Source organism: Bombus affinis, chromosome 2 (genome assembly GCF_024516045.1).
Source record: "Bombus affinis isolate iyBomAffi1 chromosome 2, iyBomAffi1.2, whole genome shotgun sequence".
NCBI classification, from domain to species: domain Eukaryota; kingdom Metazoa; phylum Arthropoda; class Insecta; order Hymenoptera; family Apidae; genus Bombus; species Bombus affinis.
Window position 1 is genome coordinate 4,001,754 of NC_066345.1, and position 20,568 is coordinate 4,022,321.

Here is a 20,568-nt window from a genome sequence, read left to right on the forward strand (position 1 = left end):
TAGCGGTAGAATTTCCGGACAATTCGATAAATCCATTGTCGTAACAGTGTTTTTTTATCGTATCATTGCAAATACTTGAGTTTCAATCAGGAAAATTGGCTTTACTTTTATAGTGGCAAACAAGCATTTCCACATACGTGTATATTGTTTAATTTATTTTCCATTCAATTATACGAATGATCAAATTTTAAACACAACGAACTTTCGTTCTTTCACGAATTACTCGTCGCGTTTGTCCAATATCTATCAACGATTTTGAAACATGTTTCACATTTCCACCGTGAAGCTTTGTACAGATGAGTTAAGTTATTAGATTCTAAGCAATTTAATCTCATGTAACTTGCAACCATTTCACCAACGTTCATTTCAGAATCGTTGTTTATTTGACCCGAGATATCCTATCGAAATTCCACGTTTATGTTTGTTAGTCAAGTCGCTTGACTGCAAACGATTTATTTTATTAAGGGGGTGTCCTGAATTAGGATGTTCTAAAACAGCGTTTTTTTGTGATTTTTTTTAGAAGGGAAAGAAAGAAATGAAGTTATTGAATTTTGAGGTATGGTTTTATATATATTTAACAAATACAAAAAAATTTGTTTAAAGTAAAAAATAAAATTATAACAGATTTCTAAGCCTATTTCATGGGCGTCTTGTCGCTGCAGTCTTCAATCGGTGGGAAAGATCCACCTCGTAATTCTTGACTGAAACAAAAAACCAAAAAAGGATTAAATTATTATATATTTTTCTTCTAAGTGAACTAAATAAAGGCAGAAAAAATGTGAAATTAATTAATTTGGCGGGTTTAAAAAAAAATGTGTTAAAAAAAGCTTTATGGTTCTATAACAATTATTTAAATAAACTTTTTTTCACCCGAGATGTCCTATCGAATTTCCACGTTTATATTTGTTAGTCAAGTCGCTTCACTGTAAACGATCATTAGTAATGATAGATAACTTTATTAGTAATGTGAATTTGCTGCTTAATTAATCTTTGAGTGCTGAATACTCGCGGCCTATGCGGTCCGTACGGACGGCGTGCAGCTAGCGCTGACGATCGCTGTGGACGGAATACTTTTTCGTTAGACTGAACTCTATTGATTGACTATTCAAAGCGCAAATCGTAATAAGTTATAGTAATTTTTTTGCACGAGATTAAATGATTAAAGAGCGTTATTTTTTAGTATTAATTATTTATTACAAATATTGAAATTTACAGTTAACTAGAATTTGGGTAATAAACTAGAAAACAATAAACTAGAAAACTAAATTTAATAAATATAACACAAGTTAATAATTCAGTTGTGTGTACAAAATTTCAAAACAATTATCGATACATAATCCGACATCGCATTTTCTGCATTCCCTTATTTTTCACACAAACAACACATTTTCTTCTTGATAATTAGATGCGAGTGTCCGCGAAACAGGCAGACAACTGTTATAACGAGGCATTATTGGCATTTGTTTACTGCCGTTACTAAGGAATGCATTTATATTTATCTCACACAAACGTAATAGTTGCGTAGGTGTTCGGAAAAATTGAAAAACGCATAGATGCGTCCTTAGTCCATGCCGGGCACTTAAAGAAAACGCATACATATGTCCTTAGTCCACACCGATAGCTTTCGCCAGACGCCTATATGCGCCTATAACACTCTAAGGGTTAAAAACGTACTGTCAAGTCTTCAAGTCGAGATTCTTTCAAGTATTCTTTATGTATTGTTTTATTACAATGCTAATGAAATCTCATAATGTGTTGTATAACACGTACATACTTACAATATACACATAAGTAGTTTTGTACGGTAAATGTTCAAATATACTTTCGTGAGTCAGCATATTATGTACAAAACTGCTATATTTTTCATGAAGTATTTTTTCAGCAAGTTTTCATTAAGAACTCTGTTTGAATTGAAGCAGTTGGACTAATGCGAAGGAGGTTGGAAATTAAAGAAATCATGCAATGCAAATGGAAACGCGTAGACGATATTTCCTCGAGACGTTTGCCAGTAGGAGCGAAACTGTGTCAGAAATTTAACGGTGCCGTGGATAGACGGCGAACGTAAGAAAACTTGGGATTTCGTATAATGAATGAATTTACATAACCCCAATTAAATGAGAATCGGTCGAATGCAAAGCAGCCGTGAAAGTATTCGTTTCGCCATTTAAAAAAGTTCCATCCAGTCGCTAACCCAGTTGGATACGATAACGAATTACGTTCGAGTCAAAAATTTGCTAGTCCAAGTGAATATTGTAATTTCAAAAATGTTCCACCATGGATACACGTTGAAGAAGGTTTTCGTGGCGACTGGCTAAGCCGTCGATGAGAATCAAGAGCGTGTGGATGTCGATATAGCGAGGCTAGGCTTAACGGCTTCTCGTTCCGTATTTAGAAGAATGCGTAATCGAGTTCCGGTCACGCAGTGCGTACCGTTCGATGCACTCCAAGACATCCTAAATTCACTCGCGCGGCTAGACACCGCACTAACATATTTTAATTTACCTATTGTTCGAATTGCTACGATGAAATATCACGGCATTGTTGTCGCTGCATTCTTCTAATACAGTCGATCCTCTGTGACTCGAAAAGCTCTACAAGACTACAGTTTTGTTCGTTGCCTTCCGCTGTGAAAACATTCTGGAAATGGAAAAAGAAGTTACTTTAACCCGAATTATGTATCACGTGGCCGGATGCGTTATTTTACCTGTGTAACTCGAAGTTGGAATCCAATTGTCCATCAATGGAATCCAATCATTCGATATTGTCGCCTTTCTTCCAACTGTTTCCAACTCAGACTGATGGTCTCGAATAACGTAAGACGGTACAAGCCGTATGCTTCTTCGCCCTTCCACCACTTGCATATCCATGCAAAAGCTGATCGTTTTTCGCCGATCGAACGCGTAATTTAACGCGTCTCTAACATTTGCATTTATGCAGCTCGAATAAAATGAGTTCGAAGAAGAAGCTTAATTAAAATACTAGCACCTTTTGGAAAGGTGGACGTAATTGTGCATTCGTATGTTAAAATTTCGTTCGTTAAGCATTTTTTACTCGGAAATTTCGATAGAAACTCGAAGACTTTAGCTATCCTCTCGAGGCTCCAGTTACCGAGGACTGTACTTTTCGTTTCGCCTCTACTTTTTTTGCACTGATAGAAAAATGAGCTACTTTGTTCGATTGAATGTTGTACAATTTTCTCACGAACTACATTTTTCGCTTCTCGTAATTATTCCTTAATGGGCTAATGTTAGAGTTTCTGATTTTGAACGTTTATTGAAAATGCATGTGTACATCACGTGTACTCGTGATATTCGTTACGTTCGATTTTCATATCTTCGAGCTGTGTTCGTGCTAACTTTGAGAATCAAAACGCTACTTTAGATGCAAGAACGTTAGAAAATGAAGAATGAGCAAGCCCATAAGCCTTAGATATATTTTAGTAACATATGTAGCGTTATATAATACCACAATAATAATACTAAATAATACTATAATATTTTCTATAAAAATAAAAAGAAATTTTACCTATAATTAACTCACATAGCACATGTATACATATGTTTTATCGATGATTTGAAATACGATTTTCAAATGGCAAAACGCAAAAGTTGGGTATGGGATTATGCAAGTTTAAAGCTTTCTGTAATCTGTGTGATGAAGAAACTACTAATGAATTTTCGTGTTCGGGTGGAACAACAGGATCTACTAGCAGCACTAATACTCAAACAGAAAGTACCTCGTTAAATGTTAACGATAAGTACCAACATTAAAATATCATAATACAAAAGACAATAAATGAATGGTAGAAATAGATACGTAATTCGTATGTACAGAACGCGTGAAAGGAAATACAGTTCTGTTTATCTTCGCAAAATCACTTAACGTAAAAAACAATCTATTTTTAACTGGCAGACTTTAAACATTCGTTTGCGTGATCCTGCGAAAAATGAAGAAATACACCTGGCAACAGCAAAATTAATTGTTAAAAAGAAAAGACATTTATCTATTTCTTTCTGTTCATCCGGTCATTTTCAAGAGTTTATGTCTATAGCGCAGCGAAAGTATAAAATATGCAAGGACGAAGCAGTGGAAAAAAGATTAATGAGTTTAAAGAGTACTGTCGTGACAAAGATGAAAGAACAATTAAACGCCGTTAAAAACGTAGCATATACACCTGTGTTGGTCATCGTTAGCATATGATTCGTACATTACGATAATTGTATATGTTATTAATCCCAATCGAGACGCAGACAGTTTTGTTTTGGGTGTATACGAAATGGAAGAACGCCATACCGTCTAAAATCTCGCAGATGAATTACACAGAACTCTGGCAGAATGGGAAATTACTTCGAAAGTAGTAGCCATCGTAACAACGCCAAAAATATGGTAAATACCATCTCATTGTTATCGAAAGTATCGGACGATACCAAAATTTGTAGCGTAACATGTACAGCACATAGTGTGCAATTAGATGTAAACCATGCATTAAAAGAAAAAACCGTGCAACAAATAATCGACATTTATAGTAAAATGGCAAGACATTTTAAACATTCACATGTTGCGAAATATGCATTAGAGCAAAAGCGAGAACAGGTTTCTTTGCTAAAAAGCACATTAATACGAAGCTGTTCTACACGTTGGAACGCCATGTATTCCATGTTAGACAGTTTATATAGAAACAGAAGTGCAATATCAAATGTAATTGCAGACAGAGCCATTACTAATGCAAGGGTAACACACAATGTCTGGAAATAAATGAAAAACAACGAAGAATAATAGAATTTCTCTTGAACACCTTAAAACCGCTACAAGTTATAACAACATTTTTTGTAGAAAACTAATCTCCTGTTAAATGTAAGCAATGATGATGACACGTTTTGTGTATATTTAAGAAAAAATAATTTCGGAAATTATGAGACGTTTCAAACTTGAATGGAACGAAGATGACATTTAATCATTCATTAAACCATATATCCGGTTTTTTTTATCCAATGATACACAAATCTGGAGCACGAAACCTCTGACGTAAAAGAAATAATTTATAGAAAGAAGTAAAACGTTTGCTCCAAGACTCGGATGTAGTAAACGCAGCAAAATCACATGAAAAGTCTGCTCGATAACAATGATGTTTATATTCAAACTGAAACACATATGACCGAGTCACAATTACGCTTCTATTAAGCTATGGATTTAAAACCGTTTGAATGGTGATGCTAATGATGAAGACTAGGGCAAACAAATATCTAGCAATTTCCAAATCTGCCAAAAAATATTTAACAATTCCAGCAACCTCGGTCATGCCGAAACGGTGCTGTTCATGTACTGAAAATATTGTAACAAAGAAACAAACCTGTTACTCCTACAAAATGTTGATCTTTAGCTCATCTGAAAACAAAAAATTAATAAGTTAAACACAATTTATTTTAATTAATTAAGACTTAATTTACTGGCGTGCAGATGAAAATAAGAAAAATTACCATTTTGGTTAATGAAGTCTCACAAACAATTTTCTTATCTAAATATTTCGATATTTAATTCCGAAATAAAACACGGAATACAGGTTAATGCACGTGATATTATATATTTCGATATGTGTATTCGTGAACCTCCGTACACATGTATATACTATATTATATATATTGAGATATGTATAATTTTATGTGCTAGACTAAATTGGCCGCGTAGTAGTGACACACGTATGTGAATATGAGTGTGTGGAAGTATGTGTATGCACGGCATCTCGAAAAACAGATGAATGTAATTGTGTTCCGTGGGAGTGTGTTATGGAAGATGGCGAGACAAAGAGAGTGCTGAGACGCGTGCAAATGTATATCGACGAAGATCCTGGAAATCGTTTATTATATAAATCTAAAACTATTTTAATATGAATTCCAAGTGTAACCTTAGCGTTCCTTTACTTTTATTTCGGCAATTAAGATCCACAATTTTCAAATATATATATGTAGATATTATGATCCGTTTGCCTCTGTATTTTCATATACGTGTACCTGTGTACTTCAATACCCGTGCATTTCAATATTCGTGCAGCCGTGCATTGAGAAGCGCACGGATTAAAACGCGGATATATTAATTATATCGCTAGTCAATATTACTAGTTGGTAAATTACTCAGTTTCAGAGGACCCAGTAAACGAATCGTCGACATTAGAGAAAATTCATTTCTTGCTACTGCCGTCGCAATATCATCTTTCGATATCTTAATCTAAAATCTTGGCTTTCTACGGAAATTAATTTCTCGCAACTGTCAATACGCGTACAACATAGAGAAGAAAAACGTAGACGCGGATATTACTTCTTTCAGTGGTGGACAGTTGGCGAAGTGTTCAGACGCAATCTAACGTCGCCTATTCCTCGACTTGCAGGAGCAATACCGATACATTTTCCTTTTTCCGCACAACTACGCGTGATTTCACGCGCTGAATCTGCTTGACGAGAACCACGAACGATCGCGCCAAGTCTCGAGGTGCACGGTGTCTCTTGCGGATCGTTGATTTACTGTTGCGCAATGGTTTCCTTGCTTGTGTAAAAACAATAAACTTTTATGGCAGACCGTGTACTCGCTGTTACTCCACCGCGAGATTAAACGGTCGGTGGAGTGTTGAGAATGAAATTACAAGAGCACGCGAGTGGCACGTAGCGTGTGGCGATGACGTAAAATTAAACGAACCCGTGTAAACTGACTGTACGAGGCTGAACTCACTAACTGTCCAGTTTATTGCTCGTCAGATTAGACGCTATGATCGCTGTATCTGTCGCATCGAGTGATAAGCTCGCCCGTGTTTCCTTGAAAGAGAGCGCCGTGTATTATTACTCTGATGTAAAATCTGTGTAATCAGACGTGTACGTGAACGTTAGGACATTTATGGAAATTGAGATGAACGAAATCATTAGATATTTATGCAATTTATTTAACTTTGAGACCGTTTTGTTTGTAATCTTGCGATATAAAGAATTGATGTATTGTGCGTTACAATATAGGAATTCCGTTAATTGTAATTAGTAGCATTAAATTATGTAAATGTAAAATTGTAAAAATTACGGGATTCGTTTGCAAGTACGTAGATTCGTTTTTCTTCGCCAATGACTATTTTATTATAATATTATTCGCATTTGTCGTATTTTGCTTCCGCGTATTTGATAAGTAACTTCGCGAGTCAGATTCAGATTTTTACACTTTGCTGATTTTTTTATTTATTTATGTAACGTTTTGTCAGTGGAGTCTGTGCTCAAGTATTGGAAATGAGGTGGTATATGTTGTCCGTGATAGTTGTAGTTGCTGGACCTCGTCCGGAGTAATTGTTGCTAGGGGCTGTAAATGTCACTGCTGGGGTACTGCTGATTTTTCCTCCGTTTTTTTGGTGCGTGGAAGAAAAATCGGACCCCGATCGCCGGGATTCGAACCCGGGCTCCGAACGTTCGTAACCTAAGGCGCTAACCACTTTTTTTTTTATTTATTTTTACCAGTTTTTGTGTATTATATATTTGTATTTTCCATTATAAACGATGAATTTGGTAGTGAAGTGGTTCAGGAAAAAGTACCGATACGCGACGGTACGAAATAGCCATGCAATATTACATTTTTTTTTTTTTCTTTTTAGGTTTACACTTGTAACTTAAATTTAAGTCGCTTTAGAGCGGTGCTTATGTACGATATTGTTTTTTTTTTCTTTCCATCTCTGTCCTGAAAACCTGGTCGCAAAAACAGGACTCAAGGCGCTAACCACTGCGCTGCCGTCGTCCGACGCTAGTTAGTGTCGAGTGGTGGTATTTGACTTGTCGAGTGCCGCCACAGAAAGAACAATACACAAGTTGTCAATTCATTGTTGTCTGCATCTTTTCTCTGCATATTTTGAACAGTTATCTTGTACGAACACATAATTCCGATCGATTAATTGTTCCGCTGATAATTTGAAAATTTAGAGGAATTAAACCATTTTTTATTCTTTAGATACAAATGGTACAAATGTAGACGATATGTTTGAAGCGCACTTTCCACGCATTGTATCTACCTAACTTCATTACTTTACTGTTTTACTACTTTAGTGTTTTCTAATAGTTAATTATATTTATCTTACAGGTGGTTGCAGCGTAATGTTTCGCAACAAGAAACGGGAACCCATTTTGACCATACATATTCGAAAGGGTAAGTGATTCGTATAAAAATTTAATACACTCACTAAGATGTTGGAACACAGACGAAATAGAAGGAAACATGTAAACGATATACAAGTAATAATGCACTAAATTAATGCTTAAACATTTGAACATACAAAGTTAATTTGTATCTAGTTTTACAATTTACTGTGAAATGTACAAGATTTCTCTTCTAGTTTTACTTTTAACTTAGGCTTAAAATATACTCGTATAAAAATTTAATACACTCACTAAGATGTTGGAATACAGATGAAATAGAAACGTAAGAAATATGTAAACGACATACAAGTAATAATGCACTAAATTAATGCTTAAATATTTGAATATACGAAGTTAATTTGTATCTAGTTTTACCATTTACTGTGAAATGTACAAGATTTCTCTTCTAGTTTTACTTTCAACTTAGGCTTAAAATATACTCGTATAAAAATTTAATATACTCACTAAGGTGTTGGAACATAGACGAAATAGAAACGTAAGAAACATGTAAACGATATACAAGTAATAACGCACTAAATTAATGCTTAAATATTTGAACATACCAAGTTAATTTGTACTTTCGATTTAGGTTTAAAATATATTCGATTTAAAAAATACTATTATTTCCTTATAACATAAATTAGTGATATTTCATGAATATCATAATATTGAGAAATATTCAAATTCTGAATGAATATACGTATCCTACCTGGACAAAGAGACCATCATGATTAATTTTAACACTTGGATGAATGTCGATTTAATTTTAGTATACCATTAATTACGCTTCCGATAAACAATTCGTATTTCATACGATATACATACGTCTCTTGATTCCACAAGCTAGATAGTAAATGTTGTCTCCGATCATTAGTTTGTCATCGATTCATATATTTCAGTAATATTCGCATATTATTAATACGAATCCACATAACGTGTCCATACAGATACAACGCTGCGAATAATTGTAGACTCGAATACATTTTGCGCGTTAATTTTTCTACATTTTCAAGAAACCACTGATCCTGCCTGGACACGTTAAAGAAAATTGTTTTCGTAAAGAATAAATTTAACGTTATAGGTTGTGAGAAGATGTTAGATGGCGAATTATTGCCTTTCGTAACGGAAATAGGAAAGACAAAAGGACAATTTTTCAGCAAGACAATGTTCCTATTTATACAACTGCCACTTCAAGAAAGTGGTTTCGAGATTTCGGTATAGAATTATTATAGTGGCCAGCACTGAGTTCTGACCTGAACTCGATCGATAACCTATGGGGAATTCTAGCGAGAAAACTCCACGATCAGGAGAAGCCACCTATAAAAAACATCGTTGGACTTCAAAAAAAGAATAAAGTAAAAGAATATTCGAAAGGAAACTTTAAATAAGTTAGTGGATAGTGTGCCTAACAGATTAATAAACGTAATCAAAAATAAAGAGAAATCCGGCTAAATACTGAACGAGAAGGTAACGTCATTAACATTGAGTTTATATTTTTTCAGCAAGTGAACTATTTTAAGAGAAACTTTAATAGCTTCGAAAGAAGGAAACTTTTGTTTTTTGTATCTTCGATTGTAAATGTTATATTATAATATGAAATTACATAAAAGATTTTGCCAATTTTTGTTTCAATATTATGAAAAATGTGAAAATGGGATTGAGTTTATAATCATTCACGGTGTTAGCTTAATTTTCAAATCCTGTAACAGTTCTTGTAAAAAGAATAAACTTACTTTTGTATGTAATTAATTTACTATGTATTTAATTTTATGACTGCAAGATGTATTGCATACGTTTATTTACGTTCACAAACAAATCTATACATGTAGATGCAAACTAATAGGAACATGATAATAAAAGTTTGTGCGGCCGTCAGCTTGTATATGTATGAGAGTGAAACAGTTTATCCGCATAGTTTTGGCAAGATCAAAAGCTTAGAAACTAAAACTTGTGCAACAGGCATCAACCGTGTGCCGTAACGTGTATGCGTCTAAAAGACGCGACGCTGCTAGCGCATTCTGAACAAGTTTACATATTTGTTGAACTTGTAGCATAGTTGGAAGGATTTTCAAGCTTCGTGCCAGTGAACAATACGAATCTATCTCTTACGAATAATTACTCGAAAACACAGATCTATCGAAAAATCCGCGTCGAAATCCATATCAAAAATGAAAAAAATAGAAAATGAGGAAAATGAGATACGTACTATATTATATATGTTTCTTGATAATGTAAATTTATAATCCAATTATTAATTGTTCGATAATTATTCCTTCCTTCTAATTATTAATTGTTCGATATTTTGTATCACTCAAATGCTTTATATCATGTTCGATCGAAAAATATTAATTAAAAATTAAAAATCGATTAAATCGATGTCTCAATATTTATGAATGATGACGTATATTATATCCACGTTAATTTTATTTATCTGCTATAGAATTTTGTTCCTGAATATATATATATATATATATATATATATTCAGGAACAAAATTCAAAATGTTCCTGAATATATATATATATATATATATATATATATATATATATATAGCGACGTTAGTGCATGGTCAAAGTATCAAGTTATGCTTATGACGAATAATTTCAGTGTATTATCACGTTTCGAATGATCTGATTTTCCCATTTGTTGTCGGCGATATTAAGATCGTATTGGATATCATCAAGCAAGGTTCGTTGTTTTTAATTAAAACGCGATTCGATTCGGGTTTCAATCTCGATTCATAAGCAACTTATTCGCATTCCCCGAAACTTTCGCGAATCTCTTGATTTCCGTTTAATCGATAATACTCACTAGCTGTGCGCCAATTCAATACGTTCATTTTCCCTTTGACATTTAATCTGTCTTTACCTGTATGTGAAATTTCGCCAAACATTCCTCTCGTAATAAACCTTCGTAATTAAATTTCCAGCGTATTCGTGGATACTCAGACAGTTTATTCGTGATAGATGCCCTCGTGCACCTGCACGCAATATCGAAAATAATGTATCCTCGTACATCATGATGCATAATTCAGCGAAAGTGTTAGAGGTACATCGTGTTTATGACGTAAACGCACACAGCGTGTTCCTTTTTTAATACAACCCTTGGCGGTGAATTTATGGCGTAATTGAACGAGATCCGAATTGAAGGCCTTGATGAAAAAACCGGGAAAGCCCAGATCTTAGAAGTTGCGAGGCGTTCAACGTAACTGTATTAGTTACGACTAGTTCAAGCAATCACGCTGACATTTTGGACTTAGTAAGACACTAGTGTGACAAATGATATAACGATACTCTTTATATTTTTGAAAAATGTACCTGGGAAATCATTTTCGATATTTCCACTTGCCTGCTACCTGCACCATAATTCCGGAAATTTGAAATGAAATATTTTGTTTTCTCGCGTGTTTATTCTTCCTCGATCTTCTTTCGTGTTCCATAATCAGTTTCCTAGATAAATCACTGAGATCTTCTCTCATTAGCGCGAATTTACTTCCCCATGATTGACGTGATTCTTGTTCGTCTGAAGACATTTCGAATCGACGAGAAGAAAGACACGCGATTAACAGAGTAGGTTTACTGAACGTTTGAAACACGTTTGCTGGCAGATTAACGTCATCATTGACGCTATATTTTAGAAGAAAAGCCGGGCGAGTCTTGGACATAGCCGATTCTTTTTCCTAAAGATCAAAAAATTCTTGTAAAACTTCAACAAGTAGAATATTTCGAAAATCTGAACTTGCCCGAGGTTTGCGTTAATGTCTCGAACTCGATTTGAACATTGCTCGATTAAAATGAAGCAACATTAGCATCTGCATTTTTTCTAGTAAATTCTAATATTTTATTTATTTCGATATTTTTGTTCATCGTATCGCACAATTGTTGCGCATGTTATCTGTAATCGTAACAGAACAAAATCGTGAATCTTACGACGAGAGTTGCTTTTTGGATGAAAAAAGGACAAACCAAATTAGATTGCTATAGTCCATAGCAATGTGTAGCTTGAACTGAATATTCTTCATTAACCACGGAAGAAATAATGGAACACCTAGAAATACCACTATCTTTCATTTCTATTAATGTTACTAGACAAAAACTTAGTAACAGAAAATATTAATACGTTTCTTCTTTATTAATGTTACTAAACAGAATTTTAGTAACAAAAATACAACCTTAACGAAGATTATTTTTGTAAGTAAATATTGTAGATAAATTTTCATTCCACCATCACTATTTTTCATACGTTTCTTCTGTAGTGTTACAACTCTCGCTTCCGAGTGCTGGAATGCGTCGTCATCTGAAAAGCGGGAAAATTTGAAGATCGTTGAAGAGTCATCCTACAATTTTATTATCGGCGTTATGTCACGTTCAAAAATTCGTGACGCGTTCCCGATCAAGAGATTGAAACATTGCGTCGAATTTGATGAAAGGTATCGAAATTGAGTTAGTTTTATATCAATACTAGAATTGATCGATATATTTTTAAATTCCACGGAGTTCATTTTCTTTTGAATTCCAATGAAACACGCAAACTCCATTTTACGTAACTCCGCGTTATTTCACGACGCCCATCGTTCGTCATAGGAAAGCAACGCTGTCGAGCCCATCCGACACCTGATCGTTTCGAATCAATAGGAGATTTTAATAAAGACAAAGGCAATGGCGAAGGAACTCGCGAACATCGCGATCGTTCAGGAATGCATAGAATTTTTCAGCGCGTACGATGGTTAAATTTGCATACATCTTTCACTCGCGACTAGTGGCTGTTGCGGCAGCACACTATCTATGCATAAAGCTGAAATGTCTCGGAGTTGTACGCGACGGTAGTTTTTACAGTTTTTACATTTTTGTCCGTGATAGTGCGTTATAGCAGACGGCGTACACATTTTATGAAAGCAATAATCACTCGACACCGCGGTCCACAGGGAAATTTTGAACGTTCCTGCGACAAAGCGTATGCTCGTGCGATGATTAAATGCGATCCCGTTTGTAATGTCGTTGGTAGCCGAAGCAAAGCACGATTATAAAATGTCTGTATTTTACAGAACGCTCTTGCCGAGAATTTTATTCGTAATGTGAGGAAACTTGTAAATTGTTCAGGGGAAAAAGAAAATTGTAAAATTTACTACAATGATCGAACACAGTCTTTTTTGGCGACGAGAATAAAAGACGACCGTGAACAAGATTCAATCTTGAGGTCTTGCGTTTCAATTTTCACTACCTCTAAAAAACGTCGCATCTGTTATTTCTTTGTACGTGTGGAATGTGATTTCTTTGTAGCTTTCGTCTTACGAGACAAAAACGTCAATTATATTTTATTTTATTGTAAATTATCAAATGCATTCGCAAACGCAAGTCACATTGAAGGAGAAGAAATTTCCTGTAGATTAATAAAATTAAATTAAATTTCCTACAGGTTAATAATTGCTACAAATTGATTTCCTATATTTAAATGCACGCAATGGATGTTGAGAAGGTTTATAATAAAGATACGAGAAATTCATTATTGGCCATCTTGCTTCATATTTAGTAGTCGTAAAGACACGCAATCGCATTGAAAAAGAAGAAATTTCCTATAGATTAATAAAATTAAATTAAATTTCCTACAGGTTAATAATTGCTACAAATTGATTTCCTATATTTAAATGCACGCAATGGATGTTAAGAAGATTTATAATAAAGGTACAAAAAATTCATTATTGGCCATCTTGCTTCATATTTAGTAGTCATAAATACACGCAATCACATTGAAAAGAAAGAAATTTCCTATAGAATAATAAAATTAAATTAAGTTTGCTACAGATTAATAATTGCTACAAATTGATTTCCTATATTGAAATACATGCAATGGATGTTAAGAAGGTTTATAATAAAGATACGGGAAATTCATTATTGGCCATCTTGCTTGATTTTTAGTAGTCGCAAAGACATGTAATCACCTTTTTTCCCATTAAAGGACTCCCTTCTCGTAAAATAAATGAACCCATACCGTTGAGCAACGATGTATTTTTATTTCATGTAGTTTCCTTGAACAAAGCTTTCTATGAAATATAAACGTTGCTCGGTTATTTTCTGCCAATATCGTTCGTAACGGACTTCTGTACTGGGAAAAAAATCACATTGCGAAAAGAAATCACGCATATAGGTATTCAACATCCACGCTGATCTCAATTGCAAATTTTAATTATGGTATTATAAACCTACGTTACACACGCATACAAGTTACAATTCCTTACAATTAAAGGCAAATGATGTTGCTGGAATTATCTTGGAATTAGTTTTTCTTCCTGTGGGCTATCGACTACCGAAGTCAAAAGTGATTCGATAATAGGAAGATTCTTCAGTCTATTTATTATTTTCCCAGTTTAATTAGAATTAGAACTCCGTTCGACCAATATATGTTTGGGCAACAGTTGTTACCCAATATGGTTATTTCGATATTTCCCCGATAACGAAAGGTAAAACCGCCGTTTCGAATAAAAAAATAAAAATATACTTAAAGCACTAAATTTATGCAAACCACATGCTATCGTATCGAAACCTTATGCCACGTTTTATCGTTTAGCGAGTTAACTCTTTGTTTGCGTAATTTCTCCGTATCCCAAACGCATTTCAATTTCACATTTGGAAACCTCCTTTTTTCAAAGAACGGACAATTTTTTCCCGCGTACCATTCCGTGGAGAAAAGTCAGACATTTTCTCGATTGAAATGGAAAGAAGAGCGTGCACGCGTTTATATGAAAATACCTTTCTCGATACCGACGTTAAAATTTCTCAGTTCAGTCGTATTAAAATGGAACGATATGGCTACTTCCAATAAGACTAACGAGATATCAGGGTTTTATGGCAGATATTTCTTTGTTGAATTAAACGAAGCTGATTAAAACGCGCTGTTACGTAAATATTCTTGTTACCTTCCGTTGTTATTGTAACGAATATTCGCATCGCGCTGGTTTCGTCGGTATTGTTCGTGCTTTGGACGATGCCACCAAATGGAAATGCAACCTTAACGCACTCAAGCGAGTTTCCATCCTCCGCTCGGAAACAAAGTTTCCCTCGGCTTGGCGTTTTGCGTTTAACGTGGTTACTGGAAAATTGAAGGAAAAACGCGTTGTCCCGCGACTATGCAGACACTCGCATAAGCAATCTGTGGAATAACGTTCCCGATTTGCTCGTAGACGCATTAAACGGGAGGAGTTTTCGATCGAGCGTGAATATTGAGCCGGCACCGTCTGGCTTTTGCTCGAGCACGCGATAAAGGAAATGCAATTCTCGTTCATATTCGCAGAAACGGGATGTCTTATGATGAAAAAGGTCCCGTTCGCAGTTATCGTTCGTATGGATCCCGCTGCTAAGGATAAACTTCATTTTCGTTTGTGCGTTGGCGTTCGCGAGAATTCTATCGCTTCGGGAGATGACGTTCGCCGTTCGTGTCTTTCTCGCTCTCTACGATCCAAGTACACGGGTAGCTACGTTATCGTAATCATCTGAATATTTTGATCAAGCTGTGACAGAGTTGGACACTGCGCGAATTGTTTCGAATAAATATCTTTCCAAGTTGATTATCGGTATAAATTCGCATCCGCGAAACAATTATTCGTTATCCGTAACGAATTATTTTCTATATTTATTGGAATAGTGGCCACGGAATTGTTCGAATAATAATACGAATGATGGTTCGTTGCCATTTAATTTTGTACAAGTATATAGAGTACCATAATATAATAATTAATTTACCAAGCAGAAATAAACTTTCCAACTTGGTATCCGATAAAAGCTAGTTATGAAAGCCAATGTTACAACAACTGGACAATGTAAATGAAAATATATCTCACGTTCAGTATCATGTCCATCCTCGATGTATTACGCAACACGTAAATATCTATCTGTAATATATAATTTTATGCGAATAAATCCTTAACCGAATCAGTTGTTCCATTAAATTTTTATTCGGATAAATTCTTGCGCGAATAAAAAAACTGTCGAACAAATTCTTAGTTGGCTAAATACTTGTTCGATTGTGTATATCTGTACTACGTCTATATCTGTACAACGAACGTAGGGAACGTAAGCAAACGACAAAAAGTACACTATAAGATGACAAGAACGTAACAAATTTATACGCATAATCTATATGCAACACGAACAACAATTTTATGTATATTAACCGTCCTTCGATATGGTAACGCAATATACTAACAAAAAATATAATAATAAAGACATTAATAATTACTATACTATATAACAACTATAACGTCTATGATACTTCGAACTAGAATTTCCACCTCAACACTACGAGGGAAGTTATCTTCCTCTATGGGTCATACAGACCCTGCACCCGCCCTCGGCGTCGCTGCAGAAGCATTCGCCATCCGAGGATTAGTAGAGAACATACCGGATTTTGAAACTCTTTCTCTATAGAAAAAAGAAAAGAAAGAAAAATGGAGAATATGACTCGTCGCCTCCTTTCTCGGTAATCTTCACGTAGACAATTAGTCAGTCGCGTGTCTAATAATAGACGCTGCCGCGAGAATGGGAATGCTTTTCTCAATGGAGAGGACGATTGACCGCGTCAAGCCAGAAATTGTTGGTTAACGATGCACGATTCCCGCGGCGGGGTATTCGAAGCATGTCCATTTAACGAGTCTTCGTTCGTTGGGCGAGCGGCAAGGAATATTTTCTTTCCTCTTTTCTCGACGAAAACGACGAAATTAATATCCTGCGGGGACGTTAATTTTGTCGACGCTGGCATTAATTTGTCGAACGAGAAGCAATTTTCGGTTATTTGCGCGCCAACTACGTTTGGATCCCCATTGATACGAGCATTAAAAGTCGTCCGGCTTTTATCGGTGTTCGAGAAACGAGCGTGTTACTGCTGAAAGCCGACGACGAGTTCCTATCGCATTTGCTTGGGTGAAGAATTTTTCGATCGTCGTAGGATGATTTTCGACCCTTGGAATCGTATCCATAGCCCGAGAGAAGCTCTGAGACAGCGGATGTTCACGCGTTCATGGAAAAGTTAAAAGCGTAAAGACGTATAGAAGCGCGTGATACGCAGAGAAATAATAACAAGCGGTTTACTTTGCATATTTCAAAGCGTTTACGATTTTCTAGAAAGGACAAATTTCGATCTCGTCATTATATAGGTTCCATTTGTTTAATTCCATTCGCAGAAATATGAAATTGCATGGAAATATGAAATTCGCGGTCCAATTTCTCGTACCATTTTCCTAATTGCCACGCTTTTGTTATTAACGCTTATTTCTATTCTCTGTTTTCATTTATTTTTTATAATAAGTGGAAGGTATTGCATATTATATAGACTGTTATTATATACTAGAAATGGTGGAAATAAGGAGGATAAAAAGGTAGCTTCTTACGGAATTGGTGCAAAGTATGTCGACTTATTCTACAACATTTTAGAAACTTTGTGCGATAACAATTAAATTATCTGACATTTTCACTTAACTACGAGTTTATAATGCATGCATTCTGCACATTAATCACATAAGATCGCAATTTCTAGATTGCTGTAATTTACGCTACTGTACGTGCATATCTTGGTCTGTGATTTATTCGGTGTATCTTTCTATCGGAAATATTATATTTAACCATTTAAACGATCAATGTTAATGACAAAGGGGCTACGAATTTCACGCCCGCTTTCGGCTTTCTCTGATTAGAAAATCGGCGAGTTATTTATCGGCATTGCACGACGTTGCAGTATAATACAAATAATTTGCAAATTACGAGTGTAATTTTACATCATCGAATCGCCAACGTTCGCTGTTTAAATGTCACATCAGTCACACTATAGTCATCGCAACGAGACATTCCACACGAACAATATACCGTTTAATGTAGCAATATAACGAGTGGCCTTTAGATATTTGTGCAAATTTATTTAACATAAATACGAATAGAAAATGGTATTTAAACAGAAATTTGTTTTGCGTATTAAATATTACATCAACTATTGTACTTTGGATATTTCATGTACTTTTTGCGTATTAAAGATATGTATGTTGCGTATTGTCGCAATTTTAAATGTCTCGTAAATACATAAAAAATGTTGATATAAGATGTTCGCAATAATAAGAAATTAATTATGTTTCGACATATTAAACACTCGTATGTGAAGCTTATTAAAAAGTGAAACAGATATGAACTTACGTGACGTATTTAAATTTTACTATAACAATGGTCCAGTGACACGTATATTTTAACTCAGTACGATCAATATTTCGATAAATTAAAGGCAATCGATTCGTGAACTGCATGATAAGTAGAAAATATACGGTAACAATCTTTCGAAACCTTTGCACAAATATTGAAAATTATTTATTTGTGTATTACAAAGGAAGCTAAATTATCGTTGCAAGGAGAATGTGAAAATCTTCGATTTTAGAAATAATAAAGAAATTCGAGATAGAAGTTAATAATATCGTCGAAAGAACGAATATTAATCGTTCGTCGCGTGGCTGGTTGCGGTTTGCAGGTTGAAAAAGGGCTTCTGCAGTCTTTCGCAAGTTACAAGTTATAAGTACAGTTACGAGTTAACAAACCCGCAAAACTCTTCTCGCAACTACGCATTTCTTTTACCGTGTCTGTAAACTTTTGTCTCATGTTGAGAACAGCCACTTTTCTATTAATATTCAGAAGTTAATAACAGAGCAATAACGTGTATAATATTTTGTAACGTAGTCTAGGATTCGTTATATTAGAAATCTGAAATATCTTCCATTTAAATACTTTTTCAGAAAATCTTTCATACTTTTCTTCGTCCTCCGCTCTTTTGTATCTTCATACTTATCATATCTCTATTCGTTGTTTCGTACATGTTTCTTCATTCTACTCTATTCGATTTTCTATTCTGAATTACTGTCGATTAATTCCCATTTCAATCCTCGACCGATTCCTTCATTAACATTCTTGGCAAAATTCAAAGTTTGTACAGGCAATTTTCAATATTTCAAAGGATCAATCTTGTAGTACTTTTTATATTGTCTGGAATATGGTTGTCTAAATGATTTTGTTTATTGTCGAGTCTATTGTATATTGTGTATTGTATAAGTGAATTATTAATGAGAAATTATTTTACTTAATGTCAGTATATTTTTCTCTATGCAATTTATAATTTATGACACTGATGCTATCTAAAAAGTATCTATCTAAATAGTTCTGATCTTTTGAACATAAATTTGATTGTCTAAGTGATTTTGTTTATTGTCGAGTCTATTGTATATTGTGTATTGTATAAGTGAATTATTAATGAAAAATAATTTTACTTAATGTCAGTGAATTTTTCTCTATGCAATTTATAATTTATAGCACTGATGCTATCTAAAAAGTGTCTATCTAAATAGTTCTGATCTTTTAAACATAAATTTGATTGAACCATAAATGTGATTGTCTAAGTGATTTTGTTTATTGTCGAGTCTATTGTATATTGGGTATTGTATAAGCGAATTATTAATGAGAAATTTTACTTAATGTCAGTGAATTTTTCTCTATTCAATTTATAATTTATGACACTGATGCTATCTAAAAAGTTTCTATTTAAATAGTTCTGATTTTTTATTGAAAGAACATAATAGACAACATAATTTAATATAATAATATTTATTGTACATGTCTATTACACGGAGGTTATTTGGCATACATCACAGTTTAAATTTACAGAGCTATGTACACAGTACAATGGTTATTTATCTAAAACTTGCAAGGTGAAAATATTACTCATTAATATCGTAATATTCTGTAATAAATATTTCTATTTTTAATAAAAATGCGGAACTGTCTCTGCTAGCTCTTGACGTACGTATCTAGCCTTTAATCGTATTATCAAAATGGTCGCTCTTTTTATTCAATTTTTGCAATTTTTATTCAATTTATTCAATTATTATTTTTTTTATCATTTTATTTCTGTTATTCAAAACAATAATGCTCCCATAGCAAATTCTTTTCGTCTCACACATATGTAGCAGTGTTCCCCTGTAGCCGCACATGAGCTAGAGGACAATCCAAATCATGTTGTTGTTTTGCCTCGGAGGCACAATATCATTAGGATACACATAATAATAAATAAACTCCGGACAAAACAATGTTGCCGCTACGTGCAAACGAAGACGAATTCAAATCTTCCGGCTCTCCCCCGATCAGTATAAATAAATGGACGCGATCGTAACCAGTTGGTGACCAGTTATCTGCGATCTAATTAACGATTTACACACTGTCTTTAGCGTATCCGTTAGTATGAGCGTCTTAGCGAATATTGTCTGTACTTATTTATTTATTATTTTAAAATACACTTGACGGTTTCAACAGCGAGATATCTCGTCATTCTCGTCAGCCACACGACCTACACATCCTCTACACCTCCTTGCATATTTTTTTAAAGAAACATATTATTCACAT

At 34.4% G+C, this 20,568-nt stretch overlaps 1 protein-coding gene and 1 long non-coding RNA gene across 3 annotated transcripts in view; one reads left to right on the forward strand and one right to left on the reverse strand.

Annotated features, from left to right (window-relative positions):
- The window catches only part of LOC126928995 (cadherin-87A), a 521,848-nt gene that overhangs the window by 174,259 nt on the left and 327,021 nt on the right, over nucleotides 1-20,568 (forward strand). For both annotated transcript variants that reach the window (XM_050744939.1, XM_050744941.1), the window contains one exon: nucleotides 8,098-8,163. In XM_050744939.1, coding sequence (XP_050600896.1) covers nucleotides 8,098-8,163 — 66 coding nt within the window. The remainder of the gene's footprint in view (nucleotides 1-8,097; nucleotides 8,164-20,568) is intronic.
- Nucleotides 607-3,088, reverse strand: LOC126913859 (uncharacterized). The gene is made up of 3 exons (XR_007709491.1): nucleotides 2,705-3,088; nucleotides 2,503-2,637; nucleotides 607-701 (listed from the first exon to the last, which is right to left on the reverse strand). It is a non-coding gene; the product is annotated as an uncharacterized LOC126913859 (long non-coding RNA).